Source organism: Ursus maritimus, unplaced genomic scaffold (assembly GCF_017311325.1).
Source record: "Ursus maritimus isolate PB19 unplaced genomic scaffold, ASM1731132v1 scaffold_33, whole genome shotgun sequence".
NCBI lineage: Eukaryota > Metazoa > Chordata > Mammalia > Carnivora > Ursidae > Ursus > Ursus maritimus.
The window spans coordinates 25,210,045-25,238,032 of record NW_024425897.1 but is presented as its reverse complement, the minus strand read 5'-3'; the positions used below and the strand labels follow the sequence as shown (position 1 = coordinate 25,238,032).

Below are 27,988 nucleotides of genomic sequence, written 5' to 3'. Positions count from 1 at the left end.
TACAACAAAATTACAATAAACATTTATTAAGCTGTAATTTTCACAATATTTTCATTCTGTTCTGAAGTCGGTCTACAAATGTCTCTAGAGAACACTAAAGCCAGTGATTTAATAAATAGGAGGAATGTATGTACCATTTTTGCAAATAAAATAAGCCTTATACACTTACGTCTATATTTGATATTCATAGAATCGGTTTCCCAAGGCTTATGGAACAAAGGTGTGCACACACCACATACACACACACACCACCGTATTCAAATCAAATGGATTTATATTGAGCGTGAAATCAAATGCTATAGAAAATTTATAACCAGATACACAAAATATGAATCGAATCATGATCACACTGTTGATAATGGACCGTACGTCACAAATACGATTTCCGGTTAAGAGGGGAAATAATTGCTTCCCTGGATTTTAAGTGAGCGCTAGTCACTGTCACCATCACAAGAAATCAGTTTAATTACACGGTTTCCAGAGATTTAACACACATGCGAATATTGAAGCTGACACTATAACAAAAGCTTTAAGTCTGCGAAGAGACATTAGAACAGAGGGTCAATGACACCATTAGCTGCCACAGCGTTTCAGCAGACAATGCAAACGACATCAGCTTTTTATGCCACAATGGAGAAACCGGTCCTGGTGTATCTCCTGCAAATCAGGGAATCACTGAGGAGGAAAGCGCAGAATTCAGAACGCTGGACAAAGTTTATCCCAGACGCGGTACATCACATCGACGGCTGTCCGGTACTAACTTTAGGGGACTATGTTAGATCCTGCGAAAAATATATAATTCTATTTTTCACTATTCACAAGTGAGGAGCAAAGGTCCAATTACTCAGATGACCATAAACAAAACTTTGCAGAATGGAGATATATGTAGATAGATATCTATATCTAGCTAGCTATATATATTTTTTTAAGTGGGGGAAAGGAGAATGACATCTTAGGGCCTTAGGAATTCCTTCTAACATGAGCCAGCTGGATGGCCAGAGCTGGCTGCTGGGTTAAGTCAGACAATTCAAACCCCTTGGGGGGGGTGATCAGGTGTTAACGGGCCAGAGCAGTTTGAGAAGCAGCAGGAAGAGAGAAATGAAGCGGTTCGGGGTTGCCACCAGGAACACGGTGTATTCGCCATGTTTCCGATGCTGCATTGGCTCTGTGACCTGTTACTCGTCACCTCTCCATAAGGCCGCAGAGCAGCAGCCACCGTGGTTTGCATCTTCCCCACAAGCCAGCCTTCAAGACTGTGCAAAGTCATAGTATAGTCCTCCCAACCACTGACCCCGACCTGCACGGTTGCCCTTGGCACCCAGGAGGGGATGTTCGAGCCTGGTCGCCTCCCACCACCACAGTCATCAAGCACGGACCCCCTCTCCACTTCCCGACCCTGCACGTGAGGGGCTTCGGGGGGGGGCCTGCGTGGCATGCGGGCGCATTGGCTTTAGGGAACTGTGTGGCGGTCACCCAGTTACCTTTATCAATAAAGACCCTGGCACAGTGCACGAGGCCAGCTTTCGAGAACTTCTATGGCTGCAGTTTGTTAGCAGAAGTGTCACGGGGTGTCGCTGACACAGAAAGCCCCAAGCCCCCGGAAGGCAGAGGATGCCGATCCTGATCGCTATGGGGAACGCAGTGACGGAAAGCCGGCATGCCATGGAAGAGGTCATTGTCAACACAGACTCCCAGAACAGCCACCCAAGTCCAGCCGGTTAGAGAGTTGGTCCTTTCTCTTTTCTGTGCTTGGTGTGTGTCGGGACACTGAGGCGCTGGGAAAGAAACACTGATGAACTTTAAGAGATCTAGAAAACGGGGTCGTAATGATAACCCATTCACAGTAGTTCTTGTCGGGATTTTTTTATATCACATTGAAGGAAGTGTTGCACTAATACATTCTACAGCCCGGGAGACATAAAAAAAGGGTTTCTCTTCCAGGTATGAGATATGGTACAAAAATACATTTTTTTCCATGTACAAAAGAGAGGAAAAAGAAAGAGATGGGGAGCTCTGGGAGAGGCCAAGTACCCTAACAAGCTTCCATGGAAGGGAGAAAGAAAAAAAAAAATCCCAAATTATTTGGAGGTGAGAATACGCCCCAAACTAAAAGCAAACGTGTGCATCAAAGAGCAAGCTATCCAGATCTAACGTCCACAATTCCTACCAGAATTTCAAATAACGTTCTGCCCTTAAGGGATATGCCAAATTCTAGGTCTCCAGAGACGTGAGCCTCCCTTGGTTTACTGGAGGTTAAAACGGTGTTCCTGCGTGGATCTGAGCACACACAGTGCCCTTCGGGCTCCGTGTGGGAAGCTGGCAGGGGGAACGGAGTGGATGTTCTCTCCAGACCTGTGATAATTGAGGACTTTGCAGCTTCGTGCACCAAATGCCAATTCTCCCCTGGCCACGTGGGCAAAGCAATGTTTTCTTTACTACCTACACACGCCCAATACACAAAAGCCAAATGCACAGAAGGAAGGAGGGCAAGGACGGCCTCCCCAGAGGTATTTTTTATACTCTGTGCTAAAATAGATTTGTCCGGAAGTATCTAAATGGCAAAACTGGAACGGCTTCGATCCAGAAACCACGGGCTCCAGATGCCCATGGATTAGGATTTGCCCGAGCACCCCCTGGACAAGAACAGGTATGCGTTTCAGGAAGGGAACCGAATGCAGCCGAGTTTGGGTCCCATTATGTGCACCGTAAAAATAGAAGTTTCATCAACATCCTCAAACACATCTGCTCCTGTTTTCCAGATACTTGCACCCCAAAATAAAACTGCATAGGAAAACCGCACAACAGTGGGCAGACAGCTGGGTTTTTCTCCAGAATGCTATGTGGACTGTGGGGTCTTGAATCTACCCCATCTGACAGAAGTCTCTGCAAATCTGCCTACAGGGGCCCCATGGGGGACCCCCGGGGCACAGAGGTGGGCAGGGAAGGATCGTGGAGGGAGTCGCAACCCCTGGCAGCCTTCAACGTTGCCTCACGCCAAAGCCAGAGCCTCCCTCCCTTGTCATGTGTTCCCCAGTGCTTACCGACAGGCCTGGGGGGCCAAGCCTGGGGCGTTTCCCTGGACCCCTGACGCAGCCTCACAAGGCGCCCCTGCCAAGGTCCCCCCACCGCTGTCTGCCCGGTATGACCCTCTCTGCCCCTGGGCACCCCCTACGATGCGGGCACCACACACCGCAGAAAGAAAGCACCTAACACATGGATTGTAAAAATTTCAGGAAAAATAATTCAGATCTTCTCCAAGGCATTCTTAAAAATAACTCCAAAACCCAGTGAAACCAACAACAACCCTTGAGGGCATACCTTTCCTCTGGAGGTCTAGTTGGAGGACGGCGACATGAGAGCGTCAAACAGACTCCCGACCGAGGGAGCTTTGGGGCTCACCCGCGTGGCTGTCAGCATGAAGCCCCAAAGACATTTCTTTGCCCGGTCCTTGAATTTTCCTTTACCAAACGTGGAGGTTAAAATACATCAAAGTTCAGGAGGGGAAAAAAAAAACACACAAAAGATAACAAGTAATCTCAGGTTTTCCACAAATAATAATCTTTTCTTTCGGAAATACAGTTGACAGGGGCCTGGCTGGGGTCACTAGGACCCAACAGATGTTTCGTTTCGTCCTGGACCCCAACGGCCCACACCCAGACCCAACAACATCCATCCGCTAAGTCACCATCAGCCAAAAATAACAGAAGCTGGAGCCCGTGGGTTTGGAACAGGAGAATCACGCACGCAGACCTCACCCGCCAATCCCCGCGCTGTGAAAACAAACGCAAGCTTTGGAGCTTTTAGTCCAAGTGTCCGGTTTGCATATTCTTCCCCTCGATGTACAGTTTTATTAAACTTGACTCGATCTGCCTTTATTAAAAAACCTTACAAAAGATGTATTTAAGTGCTTGAAAAAATTAACTTTATGCTCTATGGACAGATAAACTCTTACTGTACAGCTAATATGGTTATATCCTTTGTTTAAAAAATATTTTCCCCCACTAATGACACTTCTTGGGTAGTTCTACACAAACGATCCGGTCATTCCTCTGGGAACGTGTCCTCAGGGTCGACACGTGGCCGGAAAGACCCTCACGGAGCGCCGCCCGCCGTGCTCAGGAATGTTTATTGAGATTGCTTGGGGTTTGGTGCTCTTTTCCTCCTCCTCCTTTTTTGTTTTCGGAGAGAGGGCGCTGGCGTGAGGGGACCCGGCCGGCTGGCTGATTGTCACTTGCCGTTGGCGCGGTCGAGGCTCTCGAGCACTTTGTTGAGGCGGACGTTGAGCAGTCTGACCTGGCTCTCCAGGTGCTCCAGCTTCTCCTCCACGCTGGGGCCGCTGGGCCCGCTGCGCCAGTAGAAGCCCATGGGCCCGGTCATGAAGTAGACGGCCACCACGAAGCAGAGCGGCAGCACGGCGTTCTCCGGCTCCCCCTCGTACTTGTGCAGCACGTACACGCAGGACATGGAGAACAGGACGACCCGGGCCACCCAGAAGAAGCGGCCGAACACCACGTGCAGGAGGCTGAAGGTGCAGCCCAGGGTCAGAGACAAGAACCAGTAGGCCAGGAGGACAACGCCGACCAGCAGGAGGGCGCGGGCCGGGCTGCTGGCCACCGAGGCCGGGCTGAAATACTGGGGCAGGTTCAACACTGCGGGACAGAAAAGAGGGACAGCGGCCGGTCACGAGGAGCCAGGGGTTTCTCTCCACACGGCGTCTGGGCAGCTCGGCTCCCTTGCAGGGTCTTTGCAATAGGATGCCCCTAAAGTCGGCTGCCTCCTTATCACTTTGTGCTAAGACCCGGGAGAGTTTAAAACGCCTTTCGCGGCAGGGCAGAGCTTACAAACGGTCCTCGGATATCCTCTCTTCCTGTCCTCCGGAGTCACAAATGCCCAGCTTTAGGCTGGGTACGTGGCTGCCTAGGATGAAGGCCTTTCCAGCCTCCCTTGGAGCTACAAAACTAAGCTTTGGTCAGGGAGATGTTTTGTGGTGGCCTCAAGGGGTTTTTCCTGAAAGTAGCAGGAATGTGCCCTTTACCTCCTCTTCTTTTGCCTGCTGGAATGTAGATGCGATGCCGGGAGTGGGAGCAGCTATCTTGGGCCATGAAGTAAGGGAAGTCACCTATTGGGGAGCAATAAGATGGAAGGTGCCTCGGTCCTGAGGACAGCGTGCTGCAAAGCCACCTACCTGCCTAACCACCTACCTGTGAACTTTCACATAGAGAAATAAGCTTCCATCTTGTTTAAACTGCTGATATTTTGGATCTCTTACTCACAGCCAAACCTAATCATACATGAAGTTCCATCTTAAACATGGAGTGAAATGGAGGAGTTGCATCTTCTGTGTGCCCGACTTAAGAAAATTTTCAAACAGAAAAGTTAAAAGGATAGTAAAATAAATACTCCTATTGAAACCACTAGGTTTAACAGTTGTTAACATTTTACCATATTTTGTTCCGTCACAGACTTTTTTTTTCTTACCGAACCATCTGAAAGATGCAAAAGATCATACCTCAGCATGCATATTTTTTCCGGTTTTATTGAGATATCACTGACAGAAAGCACTGTGTAAGCTCAAGCTGTGGAGCATGGCTTATTACATATGTTGTGAAATGATTACAATAAACTTAATTAACATCCATCACCTCATATAGATACAAAAAAAGAAAAAACCTTTTTGTCCCGAGAACCCTTAGGACCGACTAGTCTCTTACTAACTCTCAGACACAGCACACAGCGGGGTTAACTACAATCGTCACATTGTACATTACGTCCCTGCTATGTACTTACCTTATAACTAGAAATTTGGACCTTTTGACCATCTTATCCCAATTCCCACCCCACACTACCTCCTATCTCTGACCACAAATCTGATCTCTTTTTCTACGAGGCTTTTTCTTTTTTTTTAAGATTCTACATACAAGTGAGATCATACAGTATTTGTCTTTCTCTGTCTGACTTATTTCACTTAGCACAATGGCCTCAAGTTCCATCGTTGTCACAAATGGCAGGATTTTCTTCTCTTTCATAGCTGAGTAATATTCCATTGTGTATGGACACTTAGGTTGTTTCCGTGTCTTGGCCACTGTAGATAATGCCTCGAGGAACACGGCGGTGCACGTGTCCGCATGACATAGTGTTTTCACTTCCTTTGGGTATATTCCCAGAGGCGGGATTGCTGGATCATATGGCAACTCTAATGCTTAATTTTTTCAGGAATCTCCATACTGCTTGCCATAGTGACTGCACCAAGTGACAATCCCACCGAGAGCGCACAGGAACGGTTCCCTTCTGCATCCGCACCCGCCAGCATTTGTAATCTCATCTTTGTGACAATAGTCATCCCGCAGGTGTAAGATAACGTCTCCTGTGCTTTTGATTTGCACTTCCCTCATTAGCAGGGTTGAGCATCTGTTTACATAACTATTGGCCATTTGTATATCTTCTTTGGAAAAATGTCTGTTTGGGCCCTTTGCTTGTATTTTAATCAGACTGTTCGTTTCTTGCTATTGAGTTGTAGGAGTTCTTTAAATATTTTGGATATTAACCCCATAACAGATAGATAGTTTCCAAACATTTTTTTCTCATTCCATAGGCACTTTTCATTTGGTAGATTGTTCCTTCTGCTGTGCAGAAGTTTTTCGGTTTGATGTGGTCCCACCTGTTTATTTTTGCTTTTGGTGCCAAATTAAAAAAAAGAAATCATTGCCAAGAGCAATGTCTCTTTTCTTCTAGGAGTTAATTTTGTGAGTGGCGTAATATAGGAGTCTAGTTTCATCCTTAAACACGTGACTATCCAGTTTTCCAAGCACCGTCTATGGAAGGCGTTGTCTTTTCTCCACTGGGAATTCTTGACTCCTTTGTCAAATACTAGTTGACTGTATATCCATGGGCTTATTTCTGTGCTCTCAATTTTCTTCCATTGGTCTGCATGTCTGTTTTTATGCCAGCACTATGCTGTTTTGATTACTATAGCTTTATAATACAACTCGAAATCGGGAAGTGTGGTATCTACCGCTTTGTTCTTCCTTCCTTTGGCTAGTCAGGGTCTTTCGTGGTTCCATGTAAATTTCAGGATTTCTTTCCCACATCGGTAAAAAAAAAAAAAAAAGCCACTGGAATCTTGATAAGGACTACACTGAATCTGTAGATGGCTTTGGGTAGATAACAGACATTTTAACAACATTAATTCTTCCAATCCATGAACATGGGATAATTTTCCATTTATTTGTGTTGTCTTCAATTTCTTTCATCAATGTCTTGCAATTTTCAGAGTGGAAATCTTTTACCTCCTTGGTTAAGTTATTCCTAAGTATTTTATTGTTTTTGATGCTATTGTAAATGGGATAATTTTATTTCTTTTTCAGATCATTCATTTAGTATATAAAAATATTGCTGATTTTTGTATGTTAATTTTGCACCCCGCAACTTTACTGAATTCATTGATCAGCTCTAACAGTTTTTGGTGGAGTCTTTAGGATTTTCTGAGACAAAATTATGCCGTCTGCAAAGACAGGCAATTTTACTTTTTCCTTTTCAGTTCTGATGGCTTTTACGAATAAACATTCTCCTCAAAAGCACAATACCATGATCGTAACTAAGAATATTAAACTCCCTATCATTCATTCCCCCCCATCCCCACCACGCCCACTGGGATCTAATCACGGTTCAGGCACTGCAATTGGCCGTACTGTGTTCGCCTTCTTTCATCTAGAAGGGTCCTGCGACAATGACTTTCTGAAGACCAGTTTTCAAGGCTAGTTTGCTTGCAGAAGGCCCTACATCTTGGAAAGGTCCGTCTCCTCGTGGCGTTGTCTACCACGTTTCAGAGGAGTTCTATCCTAAGTGCCTTTGTTGTTCCCCCGAAGTTATCAGACTGGAGGGTGTGTCTCAGACTCCCCAGGAGGGCCCTTCAACACACACAGCTGGGGCCCACCCCCAGGACATGGGATTTTGTAGGTCTGGGGTGGGCCCAGGAGTCTGCAGCTCTCACAGGTTCCGGGGGCCGCTGCTGCTGATCGGAGGGCCTCGCTTTGAGACCTACTGGCTGATGCACAGTCCACACCATGCACGACGGGGGAGGCATGACGGGTGAGGTGGGACATGAGGATTTGGAGTGAGCACGAGATGGGAAGACTTGAACCTTTCTGAGGCTCTAAATGCATCCATAGCACAACTGTCCCCCGTCTTCCCCTCCCCGCCCCCCCACAGCCCCCCACCTCCAAAGTGATCAGACTGTTGGGCACTAGCTGGTCACTCGGAAACGAAAACCTTGTCCAAGCCGAGGCACGGGGTCACCCAGCACTCACTCCCCAAATGCCAGGGCGCCGCACTCCTTCATGGTGCCTTCCAGAGACATGAGGACCACCCGACTGAGTGCGGCTTTGACTTTGGAGCATTCACACTTAACCCCCGCAAAAGATGCGACACACCAACCGTTCTGGTCTCAGGACTCCCAAGAGATTTTGTTTATACGGGTTCTCTGTATTTATATTTATCACAGTAGACACTAAAACTAATTTCTAACAAATTCTTTTTTTTTTAAACACTGATCCATTTTTTAAAGTGTTATTTACTAAGTAATCTCTCCCCCCGACGCAGGGCTCAAACTCACAACCCCGACGTCAAGAGTCACATGCTCTCACGACTGAGCCAGCCAGGCGCCCCTAATAAATTATTAATTTAAAAAAGAATTTCAGGGATGCCTGGGTGGCTCAGTTGGTGAAGTGTCTGCCTTTGGCTCAGGTCATGATCCCGGGATCCTGGGATCAAGTCCCATATCGGGTTCCCTGCTCATCAGGGAGCCTGCTTCTCCCTCTGCCTGTGCCCCTTCCCCCTGCTCATGCTCTCTCTCTCTGTCAAATAAGTAAATAAAATCTTTAAAAATAAATAAATAAAATAAAAATACACAGTATTCCATTGGGGGTGCCTGGGTGGCTCAGTCAAGCATCTGACTCTTGATCTCAGCTCAGATCTTGATATCAGGGTCATGAGTTCAAGTCCCGTGTTGGGCTCCACACTGGGCATGGAGCGTATTTAAAAATAAAATGAAAAAGAACTTCATTAGGATTTTATACTTAGGTATAGCTCATATTTTAAGGCTAATTTTTCCTAAAAAAATTTTTTTTTAAAGATTTTATTTATTTATTTGACAGAGATAGAGACAGCCAGCGAGAGAGGGAACACAAGCAGGGGGAGTGGGAGAGGAAGAAGCAGGCTCATAGCAGAGGGGCCTGATGTGGGGCTCGATCCATAACGCCGGGATCACGCCCTGAGCCGAAGGCAGATGCTTAATGACTGCGCCACCCAGGCTCCCCCAAAATTTTTTTATTGAATAGTCTTAATTTTCCAGAGCAGTTTAAGGTTTACAGAAAAATTAAGGCAAAGGAATAAATTCATTTTTAAACGTTATTATTATTAATTGTTTAAAAATAACAATGAACCCATTATAGGTTAACACAAGTAATAAATTTTTTATGAAAAATAGCTGCTTTCCAAAACAAAACCCAAAACCCCCCCACAGTGAAAACAGTGGAGTTGTTTTGTGTTTTTACAAATCTCTGTAATATCTGCTTTGTGAGGAGAGGGCTGGATCCTCAGATCTGGTTTTGAATCCACAGAAACAGCATGTTAGCCACAAATGTGGGCCACAGATGTAATTTAAATATTTCTAGTCGCCACATTAAAAAGGGCAAAAAACAAACAGGTAAAAATCAATGTTAAGATACTTAGCCCAACATATTCAACATATTATCAATGTGGAATCGATATAAAAAGCTATGGAAGCCCACCCTGAATGCCTGACCTTACAGTTCCCCCTGGGGGGCCTCAGGGAACCCCCTCCAGGGTTCCTCAGAGCATACTTTGAGAACCTCCAGACTAGCCTCTACATCCAAAGCCACATAGCATGTATTATCAGGTTATCAAGGGGCCAAGTGAGGTGACCAGTGGGTACAAGGACCCCCGGGGGAATCCCGGACTGGGGCAGAGAATGTGAACACAGGTACAGCGACTCTAATAAAAATTGCACTTCTCTCCAGCAAGGCTGGTAAGAAGCAACCTGCCTCCCTGGAGGCCCTAAAAATCCTAAATAGGACATAAGCAGCTCTGGATGTGCTGCCTGTATCCGCTTCCTGGCTGCTGCAGTGAGTACCACTGGCTGAGTGGCTGAGACAACAGGATCATATTCTCACAGTCTGTGAGGTCAAGGTGTCGGCAGGTGGCGCCTTCCGGGACTGCGAGGGAGAATCCACCCCATGTGCCCATGTGCAGGCGGTCCCTGGCCTTCTTGACTCGTGGAAGCATCCCCCGATCTCTGTCTTCATCTTCGCGTGGCCTCTGGCCCAAGGTTCCCCCGCCTGTGAGGTCGCTGGTCATACTGGGTCAGGGGCCCAACCCGATCCAGAGCCTGGGGAGAGCTGGCTGTGTGTGCAGCTGGATGCAGACAGCCCTCAGCGTAGGGAATTGGGATTGGGTGGGTCCCAGAAGCGCATGATGACATATTTTTTGGAGCAGAGCCCCGTCATAAGCCATGGAGTGTTTACGAGGCATTTACCGTGGGCCAGGCACTGTTCTAACGGCTCTGTGCCAATTGTCATTCGGTCTTCGCAACGCGCTGATAAGTAGCATTTCCCACGTGGGGACTCAGGCGCAGAGCGGGACTTGCCCAGGTCCCACGGCTAGAGCAGGACAGAGCTGGGATTGCGATGCAGGAAGTCTGGTGCTTGGAGCCACCCACTCCCTGTGCTATCCTGATGCGTGGTCACAGCATGTGCGGGAAGTGGCTTCCAAGGCTTCAGAGAAAGTGAACTCGATGAAGGCACAAGACTTAAATTCATCTTTCCGACTCCTGAACAAGGGCTTCACTTCCCGGAACGGTGGCTTGAGCCACCAGATCTAGAGTGGGGCTAAAGCCATGGTATCCATTATGGTAGCCACTGGCCACATGTGGCCACGGAGCGCTTGAGATGTGGCAAGTCCGAACGGAGATGTGCTATGTCAAATACAGGTTGGATTTCGATGGCTTAATACCCCCCAAAATGTAAGGCACCTTATTAACACTTTTTCATATTGGTCACAAGTTGAGATGACAATATTTTGAATCTATTGGGTCAACTAAAACACCTTATTAAGTTAATGTCTTTTTACTCTTCTAACGTGGCAACTAGAACGTGTAACATCATCTGGCATCTGTTTCCATTGGACCGCTCCGGCTCGGGAGGCTCCAGGACCCTGAGAACTTCTGGAGTCAGAAGTTAGAGGACTGTACTCATGGAAACATTGTGCACCAGAATAGTCAACTTTGGGATATAGTTGCCTGCCTTTTGCACACTCAAACTTCTAACCTAAGATGCAAATCCCAAAGGCCTTCGGATGTTTTGAAGCTGATGCACCAGCTACGGGGGAAACACGACATGGAAGGGAGTTCCTTCACCTCTGGAACGTGCCAGCACCCCTGTTTGCGAACACCAGCACATGGGGCCTCTGTGGAACCCGCTGCTCTGATCCTCTCCCATGTAATCAGCAGGGTGTCGCTACTCTAGCTTTCCACACCAAGCTGCGTGCAACTTCTTGCAATCAGGCTCGCTTCTCTGGGGTGCGTTGGTCGGGGATGGAAATATGGAATTTAACAATCAGGGCAGGTGGTGAACGCGGAGTCCAAGCAGGATTGCACGCAGTTGCTGTATCTGCGCTGTGTGTTGACTCAGCCTGACTCCTGGGAGGGGTCCCCAGCTGCCCCAGGAGGCTACAGGTGGCACAGCATCCTCTCAAAGTGCCGTCCCGCTGCTGCGGAGTCTTTGCCTGAGCGGTGACGTGCCCTGAGCTGGTCTAAGGCCTCTCACAGGTTGAACCCGGTGATTCAAGGCTGGAGACAGGCTCCCAGGGGCTGAGGGGGACGACAGCGGGTGTGAACCAGGGAGCCCCGTCTATGGGGCCCAGTCTCCAGTGCGTCAGGTGGGAGTGTCAAAGCAGCCAGGAGGGTCCCGGAGACCCTGCACGCGGAAGGGCTGCACTGGTTTCCCACAGCTGTTGTAACAAATGACCAGACGTGAGGGCTGAAAGCAAGAAGAGTGTGTTGTCTTGCGGCTGAGGGCCAGAATTCTGAAATCAAGGTGTGGGTGGGGCTGTGCTCCCTAAGCACTCTACAGAGGGTCCCTCCTGCATCTTCCAGCTTCTGGGAGCTCCAGGCGTCCTGGGCTCGTGGCTGCATCTCTCTGGTCTCTGCCACAGCCGTCTCCTCACTGTGTGTTTCTCTCTGTCTCTGTGTCCAAGTTTCCCTCCTCGTACAAGGACACCAGACCCACCCTCATCCAGGATGACCTCGTCTTAAGTTGATCATATCGCCAAGACTCTATTCTGAAATAAGCTCACGCCCACAGGTACTGGCGCTTCTGGGGCGCTTCTGGGGTGTTCTGAGGGGGACATATGTGAACTCACATCAGCAGCAAAGTAGTGGGGCCAACAGTCCTCCAACTTTTATGAACGAGGGGCCCCTGTGCACCCGAGGCAGAGTGAGACAGAGTGAGGCAGTCTGGAGGAGATGGGCAAAACCGCACTCACAGGAGCAGAGATTCCAGAAGGGAGACGGGCAATAAATACACACACACACACACACACACACACGCACACACACACACACGCACGGGGCACCACAGCTGATGAGGGATGGTGGGTGTGAGAACACGCGGGGGGTGGTCCCTGTACGTGGCTTGGTCAGGACGGGCCCCTTGGAGGAGGTGGCATGCACCAGAGAGCTAAGAATGGGAAAGACCCACCGGGCAAAGGGCTGAGCGACCGCTCCCGTCCGGGGACCCCTAAAGGAACCAAAGCCGTGTCTAAGTACAGGATGGAGGCGGGGGGCTGGGTAGATCCTCGGAGCCGACTATCCTCGGTGGGAGCCTTGGGTCAGTTCTAAGTGCAAAAGGAGTCACTGGGCAGTTTGAAGGTGAATGACTTGACCAGACTAATGTTTTTTTTAAAAAAATCCCTCTATGCAGCCAAAGCAGTAATAAAAACAAAATCACCATGGCTGATTGGCTGAGAAGGAACCACAGGGACCAAGAGAGGACACTGTGTGCAGGGGGGGTTAACACGGTGGGCCTGGGGCTGCTCTCTAGAAGGGTGTGCAGGTCAGATGGGTGAAACGCCTTGGCTATATATATATATATTCATCTGCCTGTTCCTGGGTTACATCCTTCTATAACAAACTGGTAACCTCGTTAAGTAAATGGGTTTCTGGAGTTCTGTGAGCCGCTCTAGCGAATCAGTCAAACCCAGGCAGGAGGGCGTGGGAACCTCCGATCTAGAGCCAGTCTTGTGGGATGAGCCCTTGCCCTGTGGGTTCACTCTGACACTATCTCCAGATAGACAGGGTCAGAATTCAGTTAAATTTGTGGGACGCCTGGTCAGTGTCCATGGGGGACTGAGTTCATTGCTTGGTGGTGTGGAAAAAACACATGTATGGAGGGGAGTTCTCTCCATCCCCTCATAAGGGGGGCTCTCTGTGCCTGGACTTTTTGTACGAATCATGTGCTTTATGCTGACATGCTTTCCCGTGGGCAGTCAGGAATTTTGGTCAGTGCCAGGCAGAAGGTGCCTAGGTGACCAGCCCAGTGCTGGGTCTCTAACGGCCTTCCCTGGTAGACGACACTTTACACCGTCGTCACAAATTGTTGCTGGAGGAATTAGAGTGTCCTGTCCCCTTTGCTGATGGTGCTTTGTGTCCTTGCGCTGTAATAAGTCACAGCCACGAGCATGACTACAAGGCTGAGTCCTGGGTCTTCCTAGTGGCTCACCGAGCCTGGGGCTGGTCTTGGGGACCTCAACGCAGGCTACTGGAGACTTCCTGGCGAGAGAGGTGGCAGCCTGGACCGGGGCCCGTGTCCTTGAATTCAACCGTTCCAGAGGTAGCCTCCTGATTCCTGGGGGAGAGCAGCAACTCCCCTCGCAGGCCAGTTCGGCAGCGTTCTGGGGGCTACACGCCGCTCCTTCTGTCCTTTTGGTAACTCTGTGAGTGCCCCAAGCTCTGTATGAAACCCCTTTCTGCCTAAGTACCTGTCGTAGCCTGTGATGGGCCCCAGCAACCCAGAGCCCCCACCTCCAGTCCGTGCGGCCTGCCTGGGGGCGGACAAGTCAGCACCACCCACGTGTACCTGCCCCTAAACAGCATCTATGACTCTCACTTTGGATGGGCCATTTCTTTATGCAACTATGACAAGGAAAAAATACTCGTTTGTGTCCTCACTGCCCCCCTCCAAGGGGTCCCCTGTGCCACCCACTGTGGATACTGTGTCCACGCCTTGAGAACCTCTAGGGTAAAACAGCACCTTAAATGAATGCCCCCCGCTCCACACACGTACCGTCAAGTCCAAGAACATCCAAGAGCTTCGTCCAAACTTTCCACAATGTCTCGACAAACATATCCACCCCCAGCACGAACCTCTCGGTCAGCCTGGTCAGGAACTGCAGAAACAAGAGAACGGTCACTACGCTGACTTGCACAACGCCCCCTTCTCCTCGTCCAGCCAGGCCCGGTGGTTTACATGTCAACGGGAAAACAGAGCTGGCTGGCAGTCCGGGCGCTGTCGTGAGCCCGGTCGGCCAGGAGCTGGGGGAAGTCTGGTCAAGCCTCCTCCTCCACAGGCCGAGCGGCACACCTGTGGGAGACAGGAGGTCCCTGCAAAGCAACTTCGCTCCACTTCTGAGTTCTCCTAGAGCCCTCCTGCTTTTCTCTGCCTGAGTTCTCATTTTTATTTTAATATTTTAGTTATTTATTTGAGAGAGACAGAGATCGTGAGAGCAAGAGCCGGAAGGAGGGGGAGAAGCAGGCTCCCTGCTAAACAGGGAGCCCGATGCGGGACTCAATCCCAGGACCCTGGGATCATGACCTGAGCCGAAGGCAGACGCCTAACCCACTGAGCCACCCAGGCGCCCCTGGGTTCTCACTTTTAAACAGTGGGAGTTTCCACCCCACCCCATTTCGCCTGGAGTGTGGGTGCTGCCACGGGGGACGAGGACGAGGACGATGGTGGTTCTCCCACGTGAGCTGTATCCCATCTGCGGGGCACATGGAAACACTAGGGCCCCGCATCCCACCCGCTGTAAGGACCCGGGCCTCGGAGAGCTTCGCGAGCTCGCTAGATGATTCCGGAGGTGCACCCTCGCTCACCTTTTTGGAATAAGTAATATTCTGCACACATGGAATAAAACTCAAAGCTGCAAATGGAATTCAGTGGAAAGTAAGCCTCCCATCTCACTCCCCGCAATGCAAAGCTCCGTGCAGAGGCACCTGCTGCTACCACCCGTTTCTGTGGCCCCCCGCAGAGGCGCCGGGTGCGAGACGGCGGACACTCGCCACACCCGCGGCAGGGAAGGCGCACGGCTGTGCCGTTCCTCTCCGGTGCCGCTCTGTCTTGGTGATTGCTCAGCCTCAGCCCCTACTGAGCTGCCTCGCTCTCCGTGAAGGGGTTTAAGCCATCCGCTACCCACGGACACCTCGGTGGTTCCCCCTGCGTTATTGCGGCGAACGGGAGTGACGAGCGAGCCCTGGACTTGTGCACTCTGACTCACATGTGGGCAAGAAAAGCCTCGGAGTGAACTGGCTATGGCATTTGGAATCAGACTTTGTGGTTGGATCGCTGCCCCGGGACAAGGGGGAAAGGAGCAGGGTTGAATTAGCAACTAGGAGAGAGAGGACTTGAATAATCTCCAGGCCAGTTCTGTGGCTTGGCTGAGAGTGCCTGCGGCTGGGAGTTTAAGTGCCTGGGTTCAAATCCCAGCTCTGCCTCGTACTGCTAGCTACGTAGCCGTGTGTGTGTGTGTGTGTGTGTGTGTGTGCGCGCGTGTGTGTGATACATAGCTACACACATACAATACACAGCAGAGCTCCAGCTCAGAGATCCGTGCGCTCGTACTACTCCATCTGGTTTTCTGAGCCGTAAGTTCAAAATCCACGTGAAGTGCCCTGAGCGCCCCGTAAGTGCTCACAATTCCTCCTGACATCCCATATTCTCACAGAGCACTGACCCCAACACGTCCTGCAAGGAATCGTCCTTTTATCCTGAGGTCATTGCGCTAAAGGTCTTTACTACATGTAAAGACCGTGTGGCCACCAGCTGATGGACAGACGAGCAAAGCCGGTGTATCCAGACAACAGGATATTATTTGGCGATAACATGGAAGGACGTACTGATGCATGCTTTCATGAAGTTTGAATTAGACCATTACCAACGGCCTTCTACCTGGGTCCAGAAGCATCCTGCCACCTCCCTCCACCGACAAGAGGGGCAGCCACCCTCTCTTTTCTGTGACACGTATGCTTCCTTCTGGCATTCTCCACACAGTCTTTCCATTTGTGTGTGTATGTGTCTTTTGTTTTTATTTTGTTTTTTTTTTTAAGTAGACTCCACACCCAACGTGGGGGTTGAACTCAGGACCCTGACACCAAGAGTCGCATGTTCCACCAACTAAGCCAGCCAGGTGCCCGGGCTTGAAGACGTGATGCCCAGGGAACGAAGCCAGATACGAGAGACTGCAGAGCGAACGGTTCCATTTGCTTGAAGAGTCCAGGAGAGGCAAAGCCATAGGGATGGAAAGTAGACGGGCAGCTGCCAGGGGCTGTGACAGCTAGAAGGTACACGTCCTACCACGGACTGTGGTGTTGACTGTACAACTCTGAACAGACTAGCGAGGGCTGAATGGTCCACTTTGAGTGGAGGAATTGTCTGGTACTTGAACTATACCTCCATAAAGCTCTTTTAAAATGGAAGGGAAAAAAAAAAAAAAAAAGAGGAAGAGCCAGGAATAAAACAGCAACAACAACAACAAGCCCGGGCACCTGGCTAGCTCAGTTGGTGGAACATGTGACTCTTGGTGTCAGGGTCCTGAGTTCAACCCCCACGTTGGGTGTGGAGTCTACTTAAAAAAAACAAAATAAAAACAAAAACACACATACACACATAAATGGAAAGACTGTGTGGAGAATGCCAGAAGGAAGCATACGTGTCACAGAAAAGAGAGGGTGGCTGCCCCTCTTGTCGGTGGAGGGAGGTGGCAGGATGCTTCTGGACCCAGGTAGAAGGCCGTTGGTAATGGTCTAATTCAAACTCCTCTTTCAGGGGCACCTGGGTGGTGCAGTTGGTTAAAACGCCAACTCTTGATCTTTGGCTCACGTCAGGAGCTCAGGGTTGTGGGGCTGAGCCCAGCGCTGGGCTCTGTGCTCAGTGGGGAGTCTGCTTGGGAGTCTCTCTCCCTCTCCCTCTGTCCACTCCCCTTTCTTTCTAAAAAACAAAAATGAAAACAAAACTTTTTTAAAAAAGAGCTTTACTGGCACACGATTTACATACCATTAAGTTCATGTCTTCAAAGGGTCCCGTTGGGTGGTCTTTAGAATAGTCACCAAGTTACAAAGTTACACAACCATTACCATAATCTGATTTTAGAACATGGTCATCAGGGGCGCCTGGGTGGCTCAGTCGTTAAGCGTCTGCCTTCGGCTCAGGTCATGATCCCAGGGTCCTGGGGTTGAGCCCCGCATCGGGCTCCCTCCTTGGTGGGAAGCCTGCTTCTCCCTCTCCCACTCCCCCTGCTTGTGTTCCCTCTCTCGCTGCCTCCCTCTCTGTCAAATAAATAAATAAAATCTTAAAAAAAAAAAAAAAAAAAGAACATGGTCCTCACCTCCAAAGAAACCCCCATCCCTCCACCACAACCTAGACAACCGCTAATCTGTCTATCTGCACAGATTTGCCTTTCCTAGACTTTCCATACAAACGGAATCATACAATGATGACCTTTCGTGTCCGGCTTCGTTCATTCACAATGACATTTCCCATGTTGTGCCAGGAACCCGGAGTTCATCCCTTTTCATGGCCACACAGCATTCCACTTTACAGATATGCCCTGTTTCGCCCATCCTGTCGCATAATGGATGTATGATTCGTTCATGTTGGTCTGGAATTGGGTAGCAGTTTTTTATAATTTGTTTGAATGAAGGAAAAAGGGCCCTAGGCTTTTCTAGAAGAGGGTAAGGGGCCTTTGAGATGGCACCGCTCCTCCAGAAAGGGTGTGAGGAAGCAGCTGTTTTGGAAAGAAGGGGCACCAGTGCTCACGGCACTGAAACTCTCTGTGCCTCCGTTTTGTCAGCTGTCAAGTGGGGCCAAGACAGGACTGGACACTGTAACCTGGAAAGGCCTCTGCACAGGGCCGGCACGCACCAGGTGCCCAGGCGTTGGAGCTGCTTAGGATGCTTCTGTCACAGCGCCTAGGCATGCAAGTCTCCGGGCAGGTGCCTGGAGACCTGTCATCCTTGGGAAATCCTCCTGCCCAAGCAGGACTGGCATTGCTCAGGAGGAAGAACAGGCCCATCCTGAAAACCGGCCGGGGCAGGAGAGGTTGAAAGCAGGGAAGGGCCCCCCTGGCTCCTTAACCATGCACTGGGCAAACTCGTGTCTGCCTGTGGGCACACTGTTGCATTAGCTACTGCTCCCGAGATGTAGGACACCTTAACCCACCTCACCTGGCAAAGACACGGGAGCCCTGAGGGGGTGAACTGTGCTCTCCCCAAATCGCTACCTTGAAGCCCGAATTCCCAGGACCTCAGAATGTGACTGGAGTTAACGATAGGGTCTCCAGAGAGGTAAGTAAAGTAAAACCAGATCACTAGGGTGGGCCCTAACCCAATGGGACCCGTGTCCTTTTTAAAAAGAGGAGAGGCGCCTGCATGGCTCAGTCGTTAAGCGTCTGCCTTCGGCTCAGGGCATGATCCCGGCGTTCTGGGATCGAGCCCCACATCAGGCTCCTCTGCTGGGAGCCTGCTTCTTCCTCTCCCACTCCCCCTGCTTGTGTTCCCTCTCTCACTGACTGTCTCTCTCTCCCTCAAATAAATAAACAAAATCTTAAAAAAAAAAAAAAAAAAAAGGAGATCGGGACACAGACACACACAGAGGGAGGGCCACGTGATGACACGTCTGCACTCCAAGGAAAGAGGCCTTCGAAGAATCAACCCTGCTGACACCATGGTCTCAGATTTCTAGTAAATTCCTATTGTTGGAGTTGCACAGTGTGGCCCTGTTCAGGCAGCCCCAAGCCACTACTACGGGGGTTACACCGCAGCCCGGAGCCTGGAGCGGTGCACATGCCCAGTGCAGACACAGACTTGCCCCGGGATGAGGGCCGGCTTGTCCATCACAGGACACAACCAGCAGTGAGAGAGGGACAGAGACCTTCAAACTAAGGCAACTTGAATCAGGCCAAGAGTCTGCGCCCTTCACGTGTCTTCCGCCCCTAACCCACAGCCGTGTTCATCTCAACACAAGAAAAACATCAGACCCATGGCAGCTGACAGGCATCCTACACAATCCCTGACCGGGGCTCCTGCAAACTGCCCAGCTCGAGGACAGCTCGATCCAGCGTGCTGTCCTGGATGGGATCCTCGGACACAAAAAGGGCGTTGGGTAAAAACTAAGGACTCTGAGCTACTAATAATCTATCAATACTGGTTCGTTCATGTACCAAATGCGCTGTAAGAATGTAGGACGTTCCCAACAGGGGACTCTGGCTGCAGGGTATGAGAGCATTCTGTGCCATCCTCTCAATTCTTCTGTAAATCTAAAGCTGTTCTTTAAAAAATAAAGATATATCTATTTTTAAAGATTTTTTTTAAAGTCATCTCTACACCCAAGGTGGGGCTTGAACTCATAACCCCGAGATCGAGAGTCCCATGGTCCACTAACTCAGCCAGTCAGGCGCCCCTTAAAGATATTTTTTTTAAAAGAGAGAGTTAACAGAGACATGGGTTAAATGCAGGGTAAACTTTGTTTGGATCCCAAAGCGAAGGAAGCAATTTTGTCGGAGACCTTTCGAGTTTGTCAAGAAAACTGGAAAATGGACTGGGGTTAGTCACTACAGAATACTGCCGTGAGCCGTGCGTTTTGTGGTCCATGTTTTTGTTGTCGAAGATACAGGCTAAAGTATTCTCAGGTTAACTACGATGTCTTAGATTGGCTTTAAAATACTAGTGCAGGTTAAACGTCGTTTTTGGCAAGGGGATAAAAGTAACAAGAATGGCAGGAGGTTGATAGAAGCTGTGGGTGATGGGTGCGGGATTCATTACAAGATTCTTTCTCCCTTTGTGCAGGCTGCACAATGTTCAGGATGAAAAGTTAGAACAAGGGAGACCCAGGTGAACAGACTCAGGAGGCCTGCAGCTGTCCCTGTGGGAGGGACAAAATTACTCTAGCCAGGATTTCATTTTCCCTCTTCTTGCAGCAGAGAGGCCCAGACACCTGCCTCCGGACGCCATCCTGCATCCCAATCTCACCCCCGTCACCCACTGGTTCATGTGAACCGGCTCCAGGGAAAATCAGCAAATATGTCTTGCTGAGCAAGCGAGAGAAGGAGTGAAGTTTCTGCAGTTTCGAGTTTGCCCGAGCATGTGAAGAACACCCCGAATGCAAAGATCGCATGAACAAAACATACTGGGACAGACACAGAGATCACAAATGAATCACAGAGGGGAAAGGACCCTGATGTGCCTCCAAGGCAAGCACACAGGGCCCGTCCGTAGAAATCTTGCCAGAGAGGTATGTACGCCCTCAATCTAACCGCGAGGGAACGATCAGACAACACACAGCACGGGACATTTCAGGAAACGACTGTTGGCTGGCTCAGTCAGTAGAACAGGCGACTCTTGAGTTGTGAGTTCAAGCCCCACGTTGTGAGTAGAGGTTACTTACAAATAAAATCAAGAAGAAAGAAAGAAAGAAAGAAAGAAAGAAAGAAAGAAAGAAAGAAAGAAAGAAAGAAAGAAAGGAAGGAAGGAAGAGAGTGGTCTGTCAAGACCACAGTGAGATACCATTTCAGCCTCTGCCGATGACTGTAATCAAAAAGACAGTGACAAGGGTTTGCAAGCATGTAGAGAAGTGGGGATTGTCACACGCTGCTGGTGAGATGCCAAAATGGTGCGTCTGTACAGTGGTTGTTTGAAATGTCAGTTACCACGTGACCCAGCAATTCCACTCCTACGTGTATACCCCAAATGTTGAAAACATGTGTTCACATAAAACTTGTTCACATAGAAACTTGTACATGGGGGCATCTGGGGGGCTCAGTCGGTGAAGCATCTGCCGTTGGGCTCCCTGCTTCTCCCTCTGCCTGCTTGCTTCCCCTGCCTGTGCGCTCACTCGCTCTCTTAAAAAAACAAAACCTCATGTGTGAACGTTCACAGTAGCATAATTCATAGAAGCCAAAAAGTGGAGACAACCCAATATCCATCAACCGATGAATAAATAAAGTCCTAAGAAGGGATGCGGTTCGGACGCAGGCCACACCGTGGACAAATCTTGAAGGCAGCCAGTTACACTGTGTGACTCCCTTTGCGTGAAACGTCCAGAATAGGCAAGTCTATGGAGCCAGAACGCAGATTAGGGGTTGTCTAGGGATGGGGGGAAGGGGAATGACAGCTAATGGGTCAGGGTTTCTTTCTGGAGTGAAGAGGACGTTCTGAAATCCATTGTGGTAACGGCCGTACAGCTCTCTGAATATACTCAAAACCACTGAACTTTCCATGACCAAAGTGTATGGTACCTAAATTATAGCTCCATAGAGCTGTTACCAAAGCGAGGGGGGAGAAAGGCCATTGGTCTGTGCTGTTCAAAAATGGCAACGTCAGAAAAGCTCTCCACATCCCCCCAAAAGTGAGGGAACTTTGACAAACTAAAGGACACGAAGGAGACATAAAAACCAAATGCAGTGAGCAATGCCTGCTTACACATTAGATTTTTTGGAAAGCTACAAAGGAAATGTAGATATGGACTGTATATGATGATTTTTTATTGTACTAAATGTAAGCTTTTTCGGGGGGGTGGACAATGGTAATGTGGTTCTGTAGGAGAAAGTGTCATGATGTCTGCAACTCACTTTCAAATGTTTCTGTGAAGAAAAAACATGCCTTTGCGTGTGCACGGGCACAGGAGTGCGTGCACGTGCCGTATGTGTGTGTTTATGTGCTGCGTGTGTACATGCATGTGTACGTGCGCCTGCGTGTGTGTGTGTGCGCGTGGTGTGTGCACAAAGAAAAAGAGAAAAACAAGTTTGGGGGAAATGTGAACCATCGATGGGCCAGGTGAGAAGTTTCTAGATGTTCCTTATTCTTTCAACTGCTCTGTACTTCAAAATTTTTCAAAATAACAAGTTAGAGGAAACACTTTGATGGCGGTGATGCTTTCATAGGTACACACGTCAAAATGTATCAGCTTGCCCACTTTTGGACACTTTCACCCCACTTTAAATAGGTGCAGTCTCTTGAAGGGTCATGTCAGTTACACCCCTGTAAAGCTATTCCCACGTGGTGGGGAAAAAAGACTGGAAAGTGTCAGAGTTATTTTGCTCAAAATACTTTTTTGCAAACAGCTAACAATGCAAGCCTCTTAGAAAACAAAAATAAAAGACCGACAGCTCAATAGAAAAATGGCAAAGAAGACAGAAGGCAGGTTCCAGAAAAGAAAAGCCCAAAGGATTTTGAATAAGTGAAAAGACCATCTATCTCAAACATAATAAAACCAAAAATTTAATGACACGTTTCGTTGGAGAAGGTTTGGAAGCCAGACTTCACGTGTTTGGTACTAGAAACTGGCATCATTCTTTGGAAAACAAACCATCAGTCTCTCTCAGTATTCAAAGTGTATATGGCGTGCCTGGATGGCTCAGTTGGTTAAGCGTCTGCCTTCGGCTCAGGTCATGATCCAGGGGATTGAGCCCTGCTCAGTGGGGAGTCTGCTTCTCCTTCTGCCCCTGGGCGTGCTCTCTCTTTCTCTCTCTCTCAAACAAATAAATACAATCTTTTTCTTTTTTTTTTAAAGTGTACATGGAATTAGAACTGTGTGTAAAGACAAAACTAAGTTATGTTGTCAAAGTCAGGAGAGTGGTTGTCTTGGGTTGGGGGGTAGAGGGCCTGGGACAATCCATTTCTAGATCTGCGTGCTGCTGACACGGGTGCGTTCGGGGTATAACGATTCTGTTTTTTTTTTTAAGAAATTCTTTTTTTTTTTTTTTTTAAGATTTTATTTATTTATTCAACAGAGAGAGACAGCCAGCGAGAGAGGGAACACAAGCAGGGGTAGTGGGAGAGGAAGAAGCAGGCTCACAATGGAAGAGCCTGATGTGGGACTCGATCCCGTAATGCCGGGATCACGCCCTGAGCCGAAGGCAGACGATTAACCGCTGTGCCACCCAGGCGCCCCCTTTATGTTTTATATTTCTCATGCAGAAAAGTACACCAACTATAATTCAATTTAAATATTTGTAAATGCACAGACCCTTTGACTCATCAATCCCATTTCTTTTTTTTTTTTTTTAAGATTTTTATTTATTCATTTGACAGAGATAGAGACAGCCAGCGAGAGAAAGGAACAGAGGCAGGGGGAGTGGGAGAGGAAGAAGCAGGCTCCCAGCGAAGGAGCCTGATGTGGGGCTCGATCCCAGGACTCTGGGATCACGCCCTGAGCCAAAGGCAGACGCTTAACGACTGAGCCACCCAGGCGCCCCATCAATCCCATTTCTAACAGTCTGCAGATGAACTCGTCTATGTGCACATGCAACAATCTCTATACGCAAACCTTTACTGCAGCCAGGTTTGGAGGGGCAAAAGACAAAATATTGACTATCAGGGGTGGGTTAAGTTATGGTACATCCTGAATGATAGTTTGCTTTTTGCAGCCCTCCAAAAAGAAAAAATCAAACTTTTATGTACCAATAGGATCTGGTCCCCAAAATTTATTAATTAAAAAAGAAGAGGAAGGAGGAGGAGAGAGGAGGAGGGAGAGGGAGAAGAAGAAGAGTAGAACAGCATGCATAATGAAAAACAAACAAAAAACCCATGAAGAGGCAGGATCTGTCTGTATGCTCAGAATATCTGGCTGCTCTGGGAAGGAGAATGGAGATGGGGTTAGAAGTGGCAAGCAGATTCCTTTTTTTTTTTTTTTTTTAACTTTTGAACTATTTGAAATGGCATTCCATGCAACTGTGGCCTTATTTAAAAAAAAACAAAAACCTACAAATGTTAAGCTTCTTAAAAAAAAAAAAAAAAACTAAAAAGCAAAGGAGTAAGAAAAAAACACCAGCTCTCAGCTTAGCATTCAGATGTTCCCACCACACGGGTCCAGCTGTAATTTCTCCCTGTGCTCCCCAAGATCCACACCCCAATGCAGCCAACCTGTGAGCTGTGCCCCAACCTCGTCCCAGCCCTTTCCTTCCCGCCAACCCATCTTCCCAGACCCAACTCATGTCCCTTCCTCCACCCCTTGCCCAATGCCTCCAGGTAGGGCACTCAACCCCTTTCTCCTGGCCCCACACAAGGCCTTTCTTGCATCACTGTTGAGCCTGTTTTGTTAAACCCTAGGTCCTGCATGACATGGCTGTCTCCCTCTGTCCCTTGCTCAGTCTGTCACAGCCCTACAACAGGCCCTCCCTTGCCCTCATACACCAAACCCATTCCCACCACAGGGCCTTTGCTCATACTGTTCCCTTTCCCTGGCATGCTCTGTCCCTCCACCTCCTTCTCATCCAGCTCACTTCCCTGGCCACTCTATTCCACTTATTTCCAATTCTGCAGATGTTACAAGCGTGGGCACTCCCAGCCCTCTCCCACTGATTAGTTGGACCGGAGGCAAGAGATCCAATCTTTCCATGCCTTGCTGTCCTCATCTGTAAAACGGAAGGTCATAACAGGGCCTCTCTCTTAGAACAGTGCAGACACATATTAAGCTTAAACAAAGATTCTTCTTCATTATGATTACATGGTCTTCTCTTATTTCCGTAATGGCACTTACCACTCTGAAATAATCGTGTTTTATGTATCTGACTTAACTATTATTGCCCGTCCCATGAAAGGTCCACAGGAGGGGCCATTTTTTCTGGCTTGCGCTCATAGAGTAGGGGCTTAAGAAATTTTTAAAAATTGTTATAAAATACACATAGCATAAAATCAACCATTTTTAAAAAGTGTGCAATTCAGTGGCATTTAGTACACTCACACTGTTGTGCAACCGCGATCTCTGCCTAGGTAGAGAAGAACATTTTCATTGCCTCCAAAAGAAAAACCCCCTATCAATTCAGCAGTCACTCCCTATTCCCTCCTCCCCTTAGCAAACATTTTATCTACTTTCAGTCTCTATGGATTTGCCTGTTCTGGATATTTCATACAAATGGAATCATACGACACGTGGCCTTTGGTGTCTGGCTTCCTGCTTGCACAGACCACAGTTTATCCATTATCAGCTGATAAACATTTGGGTCGTTTCCACTTTTTGGCTAATGTGCAAAGCACTGCTATGAACACTCATGTAAAAGTTGCTTAATAATTTAAAAAAAATAAATGAGTCGATCACTTTCTTACCAGATGAACCCGTTTCTTATATAATAAATACCTTCTACCCTTTACTAAATGCTTATTCAGTACCTGGTATTGCACAACCTGGCTAATCGCATTCAACCCTCTAATTCATCTTCTCTGTACAAATGAGACAGAGAGATCAAACAATTGGCCCAAGATCACAGAGCTAGGGATTCTGACCCATGTCTGTTAGACAGCAAGGCCCATGCTCCACACCAGAACATCATGGGTTTATTCTAGACACAGCCTAGATTAAAATACGAGGTGTGTCTTTAAACACCCTCAAACTTCACAACCCACCAAGCCGGTCTGGCTCCAATTAGTAACCCCAGGCATGCTGAAAACTACAGTTGCCAGCAGACGCAGTTTTTGTTTAATTAAGAGTAACAGAACAGTCTCCCCCGAGCCTGGCCAGTCTGGGTTACACACGGCAAGAAATGTCAGGCCAGTGTCATTCTAGAAGCTGCTTTGATGGGGGGAACCAGAAAGGGTTGTGAGGCAGGAAGACCTGGGTAGGTTCGTGTGGACTCCAGGCCCACTCTGCCTGGGTTCAATTCCCAGCTCTGCCACTCGGTTTGACTTAAAGCCATGCGTGTCACCACTCTGTGCCTCAGTTTCCCTACCTATAGAATGAACACATTAACAGTACCTGCTCATAGGGTTATTCTTAGAATTGAGTTACTCTATCTATAAAAGCACTCCACACATTTCCAGCCACGAACAAATTTGTATTATCCCTACGGAAGGCACAAACCCTGGTTTACCCCAGAAAGAATTCTGACCTTGAGATTCCCAGGTTCTTTGCCAGAATTGAGCTGTCTTACTGATCCCAACCCAGAGGTTAGGCCTTTAAGTGTCATTTTGTATTTCATGCCCATAGAACTTAGATTCTCCCCCTAGGATCATCCCCTGAAACGTAAGTTGCCTGGGCTTAAACCTGCACAAGTCAGACTTTCAGGATTTTTGCTCCCAAACAAAAGATTTTGGCCTTCAAAGGGAAGTGCAAATTCACCTTGCTCGCGCCCTTTATGCCCAGGCAGACAGGATGAGAATCTTTTTGCACTCAGGTTTTGGGTCATATTCTCCCTGCAAAACCCACAACCTTCACAAGTAGTGTCTGCACACCCACAGGAGAGGGCGGTCAGAAGTCACAGTTTTCCTACTAACTTAATCTTTTCATTTCACCCAATAAGAATATCCAGCCAATCTGATTTGGGTTTTAATTTTTTCCCCCTCCATCTCAAGCACCAGAAAACTTTTTTTTTTTTTTTTTCCACCCTCAAAGTCCCTCCCACAGGGCTAAGCAATGTGGGTTTGCACTTTGGCCAGGGTTAGCTGATACTGATTCCGCCATTACTCTGGGCCAGGAAGGCACCAACGATTCACCATTACCACCTCCTAATGAAGGGGATATTATGATTAGCCCCTTTTAAAGGATAAAGAAACCGAGGCTCAAAGAAATGAAGCCACGTGTGCAAAGCCAGCTGGCTTGCAAGCGGTAAAGCCAGAACTTGAGCTCCAAACCCCAGGGCTAGCTTAGAGCAAAGAAATTAACAGGAGGAACAGCAAGGGCTGCGCTCAGGGGACCACACTACCACATGCAACTGTCCCTCATTCACTTCCTCTTTCTCAGGGAACTTGGCCCAGAATGAAGCCCGCAGGCTCCAGAGGGCAAAGCAGGGAGTGGGGAGAAGTTCCCGCGCTCCTCCTGGGCGCTCAACACACAGGGGTCTGCAGGTTGCTAAAAGCTCCCAAGTAAAAACGCTGCCAAATCAAGGGGCAGCACACAGGAGCTCACGAAGGTTACTAGGCTAGGTTGCCAAAGCAACACAGCAGACCGCACTACTCCCCTTTCTTTTCTTGTAAAGTTAAAAAAAAAAAAAAAGGCCCAAATATCTTCAAAGCATTAGGAGGAAGGCCTAAGGTGCTCAGGGGAAGTGGGTCGGTGTGAGGCTAGCAGAAATGCGGGGTTGCTGGGGAGAGGGCAGGGCGCCCCCTGGGCAGCCCGCGCGGCGCCTGGCTCATAGTAGGTGCTCATTCAAACGCGCTGAATGAATGAATGAGAGGCGCGGCCGGCGTTAGCACAGCCCAGGGGCCGCCCGGGCCGCGCCGCGCTAGCCCTCAAGGTCCAAGGAGAAGTGCGGGGCGCTGAGCAAAGGGCGCCCAAGGCCCTGCGCCCCCGACGCGGGCGGGCACCGGCCGCCGGTCCCGTCCACCGCCTGGCGCGGGGGCGGCGGGGGCCGCAGGCGGCAGGCCCCGGGGCGCAGGCCGGCCTCCCCTCTCCCCTCTCCCCGCCGCCAGGCAGCCCCGGAGGCCGCGCACGGCCCAGGCCGGCCCCGGAAGCCAGGTGCGCGGCGGCCGGGGCAAGGTGACCGCAGGCTCGAGCCCGGCGCCCACCTTCTGAGCGGCGCGCACGTTGTCCTCGCCGAACAGGCTGCTGACGCTCTGCGAGAAGGTGTTGACCGTGCGGCGGTAGCTGTTCTTCTCGGTGCCGCCGCGGCCCCGCGCCCCCTGCGCGCCCGGGGCCAGCAGCCCGAGCAGCAGCAGCAGCAGCAGCGGGAGCCCAGCCCGGGCCCGGGGCCCGCCCGAGGCGCGCGCGCCCAT

At 49.2% G+C, this 27,988-nt stretch overlaps 1 protein-coding gene across 1 annotated transcript; it reads right to left on the bottom strand.

Moving 5' to 3' along the window:
- LOC103661246 (BRI3 binding protein) lies at positions 1-27,988 on the bottom strand. The gene is made up of 3 exons (XM_040620035.1): positions 27,782-27,988; positions 14,358-14,460; positions 1-4,649 (listed from the first exon to the last, which is right to left on the bottom strand). The coding sequence occupies exons 1-3, from the start codon at positions 27,986-27,988 to the stop codon at positions 4,228-4,230; spliced, it is 732 nt and encodes a 243-aa protein (XP_040475969.1). The 3' UTR covers positions 1-4,227.